The sequence below is a fragment of the Diprion similis genome, chromosome 12, assembly GCF_021155765.1.
Source record: "Diprion similis isolate iyDipSimi1 chromosome 12, iyDipSimi1.1, whole genome shotgun sequence".
Classification (NCBI taxonomy): Eukaryota; Metazoa; Arthropoda; class Insecta; order Hymenoptera; family Diprionidae; genus Diprion; species Diprion similis.
The window spans coordinates 2,716,296-2,725,350 of record NC_060116.1 but is presented as its reverse complement, the minus strand read 5'-3'; the positions used below and the strand labels follow the sequence as shown (position 1 = coordinate 2,725,350).

The 9,055-nt window shown below is 42.3% G+C and overlaps 1 protein-coding gene across 4 annotated transcripts in view; it reads left to right on the top strand.

Moving 5' to 3' along the window:
• Window positions 1-1,242: 1,242 nt before the first annotated feature.
• Window positions 1,243-9,055, top strand: part of LOC124413125 (protein groucho-like) — a 95,817-nt gene continuing 88,004 nt past the window's right edge. For 3 of the 4 annotated variants that reach the window (XM_046893500.1, XM_046893499.1, XM_046893498.1), the window contains exon 1: window positions 1,243-1,929. In XM_046893500.1, the coding sequence (XP_046749456.1) occupies window positions 1,867-1,929 (63 nt within the window). In that variant the 5' untranslated portion in view covers window positions 1,243-1,866. The remainder of the gene's footprint in view (window positions 1,930-9,055) is intronic. The other variant, XM_046893501.1, reaches the window with a different exon arrangement.

Sequence of the window (9,055 nt, the reverse complement as noted above, 5' to 3'; positions counted from 1 at the left end):
GCGTGATACTCGCGTTGGTAGGTAGGTAGGTAGATAGGTATGTACCACCATCGTACACGTATGTACGTACATACCTACCTACTACCCATTTCTACACGCGCTGACGCACACAGCCAGCTTAGCGCGCGCGCGCATATCGCCTCGGCCCCATCCTACACGGGGGTTGTAGCGGCGGCAGCAGCAGGGGTTGAGTAAAACGGGCGGAGAGGAGGCGCCATATTTGCGGAGGGTATGGGGGAAGTGAGGGAAATCACGAGTGGAGAGAGTTTATGCGGGCATCCGTGTCAGGCTGGTGACGGCCATTTTGCGAAAAACTTCGATTTGTTTGCGCGGCTCGCTGCGCTAATATGTGCGCGTTACCGAAAACCCCCGGCGACGGTATTTTTTCTTTCCCTTTTTCCCCATTGTTTTCTTCTTCTTTTTTAATCACGATTCGAAATCAACCAACCTCGCAGTTTACGCTACGAGGTGTACAAATTTTCAATTATTATAATTATGCATCTGCCCGATACCTACCTAGACACTGTACGTATCTACCCGGAACACGCGAACTGGGTTGGTCATTAGCGAGATGTATACACTCGCCTGTGAGAAACTGTAAGTGGAAAGAAGACAATGATTATCGTAGATTCCTGACGATGAGGTCATTCCGACGGTAAAAATTTCCAATTGAGATAACGGTCGAGACAGAGAGACAGAGGTGAAACAAGTGTGTGCACGAAACATAGAAAATAAACAAATAATAATAATAAAGCAAATAAACACGAGTGGTAAGAACAATCGATATACAAACATGATGCGGTGCCGCTCGCCGGTGCGGGACAAATGTGTGGAAGGAGAACGCTCTCTGTCCGGATTGAAATTTATGATGATTGATGTTGACGAATCATAATCAGGGATAGCGGGATTGAGAGAGAGAGAATAAAAGCGAGTCGATATTATTCAACTTTTATCCGTCCTCGGTACCGCGGACGCGGGTCGTTGCATACGGCATGGCAAGGTTTTTAGTTTTTAATTTAATACCGCGACTAAAGAAGGTAGATAGGTAGGTATCGGGTGGTTAATACGAGCACCGCTTCCGAGCAAGTGCTGGAGGGGAACGAGGGAATACCACGGTTGAGAAGCAACAGCGGAGCGAAGGGTTCGTCGCGATGGCGGAGGGCGAGGGGCGAGGGGAGCGGGGAACTAACCGGGGGGGAGGGGGCTATCCCCACCACTCGGTTAACCGTCAGTTGCTCCGAAGTTGTCCCAGCGAGAGGTTGATTCTCGCGCGTTTCACGCTCCGAGCCAGTCTATCATGCCCGACAAAACGAACGAGGCGCGTTAAGCCGGTGCGAGATGAATTGATTGATATCGTTGTCGGTGGTGGTGGTTGATGGAATGACGATTATACTCGTGGACGAGGGTAGAGTCGACGAATATTTGATGCGCGCGCGTGTTTTGTTATTTACGCCGACGCGAGGCAAGTGAAGTGAGCACGATCGTCTGTTGTTTCTTTATTTGATTCGGTTCCGTCGTTCCGTGTCCGAAATGACGTACCGCGAAAGTTGGAGTGCGTCGTAAGGATATTATTACTGGCCGCGTTTGAATCTGAAGAACGCGAACGGATCGGAGGAGATACAGGAATTACACCGGATGTAAATAACCAGCCAGAGGAGAGAAAGAGTGTCTTCGGCTGTGTGAATGGCTCGCAGGGCCGTGAGAGTAACGAGAAAAGCAAGATCCTCCCTTTGGATTTTAGTGTGATTTATAAAATAAAGTGCGGTGCGAGTGGTGATGCTTGTTCTGTGAGACACAGGATTAGCGATTCCCTGGGGCGGGGCAGAGAGACGGGAGTGTTTTTTACGATTGTTAAAAACCTGGAAGATGTATCCAAGTGCTGGAATAAACGCCGCTGCAGTCGTCGCAGCTGCCGCCGCCAGACATCCAGTGAGTATCGAGTATCCTCGTTGTTATTCATCGCTTTTTCCCGTTGTCCTTTAACGACGCGCGTCTTTTAATCCCGACTTTACCGCCAAACTGCGTCGAACTCATCGCGCGAAGGTATATCAACACAAACCGTTTCGCCGCGTCTCTCAGCCGTCGCTCACAGCTTTGCTTCTTCGCTGGGCGTTCCTTTCTTCCTTTCTTCCTTTCTTCCTTCTTGCCTGTCTGTCGGTGCTGGAAACTTGTCGCGCCGCTAGATTTTCTATTTACCAGACTCTCCTCGATCGGATTAAAACTTGCTTGTTTATTATTGTTACTGTTCTTCGTCTACGTTCGGCTTCCGCGGAGGATGAGAGAGAGAGAGAGAGAGAGAGAGAGAGGAAAAGGAAGAAAAGAAAACCCTGATATTATCGTGAGTTATCGGTCATCATCGGTTACAACGAAACTCTTACATGTTGTTTCGATTTTTTTTAAATCGTCCGATTCGTACCGAAGTTTGCAGAACGAATGTATTTTAATAAGAAGTCAAATTGAGTTAGGTAAGGTTATATCGAATGGCGCGAAATTTGAATATTTAAATCTTTGTTCCGTTTTTTGGTCGGATAACGCAATAAGTACAAATGAATTGTTGGTCGCGTTTTTAAATGTGGCTTTTTCTTCATGAGATCATATCGAATTTCACGGGTATTGAATACCTTGACTGAAACTGAATAACCTTAGCTAACCTTAACCGAACTCAATATGAGCCAACTCGATCTACGGTGAACCAACCTATGTTGATCAAACTTGGCGCGGCCCAATCCAACCTAACCTAACCTAACTTAATCCATTTTATTATGGGTAATGACCACGCCGTGTTGAACTTCGAAGCACTCTTGGGTATTTATATGAATATTCGAAACAAAGTTGTTTCTTCAGTTTTCGGACGCCTTTAATCGTGAACCGGAGCTACTTTCTTATTCTACGCAGTCTCTCAGTGTTGAAGAGGGGAATTTCATTTCATTATATTGTTCTGTGAAAATTTAATTAATCAATGAACCGTCAAACCAAATCACGTACTATACAGTTTGATTTGTATATTGGACAGAACAGTCAATTTGTACCGCAACGTAGCGAAGGAAAATGGAATTTAATAAAATCTATACAGATTTTAGTGTATTATTTAATTTTTAAGTGGCGAAAAATCTTAAACGTTGCGGTGTAATTAGCCATGATAAATTTTTTCAAAGTATTTGTAAACGTAGTCCTGTAATCAAATTTCCTTTCAGCGCTCGTACGTTTGCAAACGGACGGTAAAATGTTAATTGAAACGGAGAAAAAATAATTTCACTCGTTGAAGATTATCTTTTATTTCGTGCAAACTGCCAAAGAAGTTTTGTACGGATTTAACGAAGCATATTTTTCGAAAAACTCGTTTTTGTTTGTCGGTAATAATAATTTACTGGATTATCATTTCAGTCATTTATGCGCTTTCAAAAACTTGAAGAGAAGTCTATCGTCATCAAATACACATATTTTGATTAAAAAATATCGATGCATTGATGCGAATGATGCATTCTACGGAAAATTAAAATCTCAACAACTTCGGTATCTTCTTAGTAATAAAAAAAGCAGGAAACATCGGAGTTAATTGTTTACGAAAGAAACTATCACCCAGTAGTTCTGAAGTTCTAAGCGGCGAATATCCCAACAGATGTAAAGAGAAAATTGAGTTTCCCATACATGTATAGAGACGAGACGATAGTGGCAATCCTGCCGCAGCATTGAACAATTTGCAAGAACGATTTCTGCACCGATTTATCCGTCATTCGTTACAACAAATAATTGAATGCAAAGTGGAATGCCAACTTGACTCGTGCGTAGAGCCACGCCAACAATCCGTTCGGAATCGGACCGCCAGCCGCAACAGAATCGCAGGTCGCGATATCGAGGGATCGAGGGACTCTCGGTTTCGAGCTAATCAGCGGTTAGTTAAATAATTCTGTCTGTCTCTGGACGCGCGCTGCGTGCCGTTGCGGCGTGCCGTGCGTTATCCAGCGGCCCGGTAGCACGTGGGGACGATGGGAACTGGTTGCGAAAGGGAGGAGAAGGGGTGCAACGTGCCGAGGTTGGGGGCCTCGGCTCTCCGACAATGAACGGCGAACGCGGACAACGGGGTGCGCCGAACCGGAACGAGGGGCGAACATTCCGCCCCTACGCGTGTTGCGTGCGTGCATGCGTGCGTGCGAGTGCACGCGTGTACGCGCACGAAGTACCAAACACGCACACCTCAGGGGCTTTTCTGCATTTCACTGCATCCCAGACCTCGTTTGTTTGCTTCTTTATAAACGTTTCGACGATGCATCGGGCGTACGATCTGATCGTTAAAAAAGGGGCCAATTAAACAAGATTCATAAGCCCGAGGTTTGATCAAGCTCGATTGAGAAGAAATCGATACAATAGTCAGTCGCTATTTCGAGATATCGAATTATTAATCAGGGTAAGTTTACTTCGGAAAAATTTTGCTGTGGAACTCGGAGGCGGAAGTTATATTATATATAATTATAACTTTACAGTTACGATGTATGTTTTTAGGGAAAATCGTTACCTCGCAGATTTAAGATTCGCTGGAATTTGGTGAACTGTGATAAACGAAACATAATACTCATATATTTCGAAAATTCAAATCTTTGAAAGTCAGATGAAAATTTCATAATAATGATTTTTTTCCCTGACGCTTTGTTACGTTAACGGTGCTTCCTGCAACCTGAGTTTTCAATCAAATTTGATCGATCAGACCGTGCATCACCAGTTCAGACTCAGTTAAATTCTGTCCAAACAATACCGCTTCAATGTACGAGGAAGAGAAATGGAAAAAATTAATAGATACAAATACTATTCAAAGCAATCACATTCACTGTATTTTTAATTCTTTTTCAACCCTGTGAAAAGTTTCCCTTTTTTCGACAATTAATGGTCCGTCTTTACATGAAAGTAACGAATCATCATTGGATAATCACACTAATATGTTTTTGTGTAACGGATCATTCCACAGGTTCATCAAGAATGGGGTTTTGGAAAACAATACTAAAGTCTTCATAATATAACACTCAGAGACTCGTACTGAATTCGCAGTCTTCTTTCAGGTGTTCAGGAACGTTTTAAAAAATGTGAAAAATCACGCGTAATTTTTCATAAATTTGGTTTAGAGATTTTCTCCTGCACGTGAACTGTTTTATTTTTATTTTTTATTTATTATTTTTGAAATTTATTCATTCCGTAACTGGTTACGCGAAAATAACGACTCAAGGTGGTTTTTTTTATTTTTATTTTGTACATGTGTCCGTACGTGTAAGCGTGAGTTTGAACAACTGAAAAAATATTATTACCCTGGTAGTATTTGTCGAGACTTTTCGACGCCGCCGTCGTTCGAGGGATCGAACAAACGAACTTACCCAACTAACCAACTAACTAGCATTTTATTATACATGGGAAGCTTCGTCGTCGTCTCGCTTCGCTTCACGTTGTCGACAATCCTCCTTTTCCTCCCTCTCCTCATCGCCGTCGACGTGAATAAGCCGATGAAAACGCGATTAAAAATTAGCTTAATACCGAGCTCGTCGTCGTGTTTTTCTTCCTCTGTTAGTTTCGTTTTAAGTACCAGCTGCCGGCTGGATCGTTGGCCCCAGGACTCGACTCGACTCAACTCAAGTCAACTCTTGTTCTTGACTGGAATTATTCACGAGAAACACCAGCCCGCTTGCCTGCGACCTTTCGATCTTCTGAAGAATAAAGTCTCCGCGGTAAAAAGAGAAGAGAGAATAAGAGAGAAGAAAAAAATCATAGGAATGTAAAACGCGTGTTCGTATAATTGAGTGATAATTTTACAATGTACACTGATTTACATTGCTTCAAACTATAGTCACAGACCAACTACCGCCACTTTTCTAGTCTTTTTTAATCCAGTTATTAATATTTTACTACGAAAATTTTACTGACCGATGCGAAGTGTCCTTGTTCATTTTTTTTTTATCACGATTTATGTTATATTCATGAATAAGGCATCGGTATGAATAATATCTCTTTTCGGGGAAATTGGCTTCGAGTGATCATTGATCGCGTTTTCGATCAGCATCGCTATTAACCCACCGTACCAGTAATGACCCATGTAACTATTATTATATATACACATTTGAATCTACGTTATTAAACGTCGTCGTCGATTGCATCATTCATACGCACTCGGCGTAAAGTGTATACCTGAACACAGTTAAAAACTCTCGCACAGTAATGTAAATACGTGCTTACAATAATCGCTGTAGTATTATATGAAGTTGTGACGACGTAGGCTCATCGATTGGCGGCAATAATTTCACCGCGTGTAAACGTTGAGAGGGAGCTCAAAGTTTACTAAATTGATCTCTACCAGTTTCGTAGTCGAGTTAAACATCGCCCTATACATGTACTCTAGATACGAAGATCACGGTGATGAACGATCGATCAACGAACTTGAGCGACGGGAAGGAAAGGCTCCGCGCGGCGAGAAGCCAAGTGGTAGAAGCGAGGGGGAGAGAGAGAGAGAGAGAGAGAGAGAGAGAGAGAGAGAGAGAGAGAGAGAGGGAGAAAAGGAGAGGGAGAGCCTTAGATAATTTTAGATCTTGGTTGCTCGAGCCTCGAGAAGCTACACCGCTGCTTCGGTACATTATATAATCACACACACAGATACATATAGGTATATTCATATACATACATATACCTAATCGTCTCTAGTGATTAGGGGTGTTTGACTAATTGGTAGCGCAGCCAATTTCGATTTATTATAGATAGTCGTCTCTGCTTGTCTCTCTGTATTATCGACACACATACGATGCAGCTGATGTTGATGATACAGTTCAAAAGACGAACGGTTGACGATTTTTTGTAGGAATAGGTGCGCTTCGCAGTTGGATAATATTATTATTTTGTCTGAACGATGAGGTTGTCATGTTTGTTTGTTTGTTTTTTTTTTTTTTACGGAATCGATACAGTTTCAAAGTTTGTCTTTCTGATTTTGTAGTCTCATACGTGAATTCTTCTGCGACACGTGTCCAATGATGAATTTTATGAAAAGTTTAAAACTTCATTGGAATTTGAGTTTCAGCCGACTTTAAGTGTCGCAGTAACTGTTATTCGATTTTTACAAGACAGAATGAGTTATTTTGAGATCTTGCACAGTATAGTACGCAAAAATATATATAATCTGAAGCTGAAATTGATCAAGTTTTATCGAATACCCAAGTTCCTGGTATAATACTGAGTTTCGATGGTTACATTTTCGCAGAGTGAATGAACGAAAGCCAAGTAGGTACATATCTATTTGCGATTAGTCCAGAATGGTTAATTCGTGCATTCGCACATTCGTTCATCATTCAAACTCTTCTCGAGCAAGCTTGATCGATCGAGACATTAGGCACATGGCATATATGTACTTTAAACAATTGACGAACTCAAAAACTGCGATAAATTATGAAAAATATAAAAAATTCAATTCCGAAAATTGAGTGCGAATTTTTGTCAAAGTTGCAAACCTGGTATAAAGGAATCACAGAATACGATCGCTTATACATATAATTATAACCAACTTTATAGGCACACGGTTAGGTTAGGTTAGGTTAGGTTAGGTTAGAGGCATACTTATGGGGGCTTCAGAAGTCAGCCCCTGAATTATAATTCTATTATGTTGGTAACAACATTAAGCTCCGCTGCATGGGGTGGTTTCCATCCGTCCCCTGAAACTGTAACACAATAAGCAGCGGCAGCGAGCCCCCCAACCTGAAAGCCTCGCGTAAGCGCGCGTAGCCGTTGGGTGCCACGGTGGTGTGTTATGTTGCGTCTATGGTCCATGGTGGCAAACGGGGGTTTTCCTCCCTCGGGTCCCCCAGCAACTCTCCAGGCCTAGCTAGGAGCCCGAAGCCGAATAATAATCGCCAGGGTCTATGGGCGGCATGCATGATAGCCATAACAGAAGAGAACCGCGCCCCGCCCAACGATGCGACCCTTATTACAACACAGGGTGTTGCAAATTGGTCCTTTTCGAAAACTCGATGTTTTTGTCTACTCGAATGGACCTTTCTTTTCCATTTACTTTTTTTCGCCACCATTCTTCCTGCCGCCAGGCAGCTCGACCCGTTTTTCCTCTCTTTCTTTTTCTATCTGGGTCTAGTATGTACATAGTTACGTTATTATTATTCTCCTCCCTGCCTCTAGGCAGTACAGCAAGGCTCCCTAGTCTGATCGTCCTCACCTTTTCTTTTTTTTTTTTTCAATCTTTCAAGCCCCTAATTCGACCAACCGATCGCTTCGCCAGGCAGAGGGTCGATCCTGACCGTACGACACTTGCGTAGGGAATCACCATTGCACCCATATACCTATATGTTCATGTACTCATCCCTGAGACTCATACTGGGGGCAACGTTTGGGCTCGTTCGGTTTCACCGCCACAAGTGTTGTGTGGCACCACAGTCAACGTCTGCGCCGCTTGCTTAAAGATGAATAGTCGTTTGTTCGTTCGTTGTTCATTCCTTTCTTGTCGTCGCTGTTGTGTCCTATTCTTCGAGCACCATTGTGCATTTATATGTACAACACAACTATCGAATTGCAGACGCTCAATTTATATATTATTGTTGTTCTTTTATCGGAGCCGTTTGAATTTCCCGAAAGAAAGATTGTCTTTTGATCGAATGTAGAACTCTAATCGTCAATGGGTTCACTTTGGTGCATTTGGAAATTAGTGCAAGTGTATCTACTGTGACGGAACAAGCTCATTTAACCCTTAGAAGACAGGTCATTGACCTACCACCATTCGACTTTGATTTGGTCCAATGTTCTGGACTTTAAACTACTTTTTGATAGAAAAAAAATTTGAGAAGAAAAACAAACTCCGTTTCTTTAAGGTTTGAATTAGTGTAAAAGTACCGTGAGTGAAAAAATTTTTGAAAAAATATTGATATCTTTCAAATTCTTTCAAGTTTTTAATGTTTCGGTGATATAAGGTCCGCGGAAAATGTTTTGTAAAATTTGACAGAAATTCAAAGCGATTTAATTTTCTAACCTGTTGTGCGAAGAAACCTTACAATGCATCAAACATCTTTTTCCTGTATCAATCTAAAAG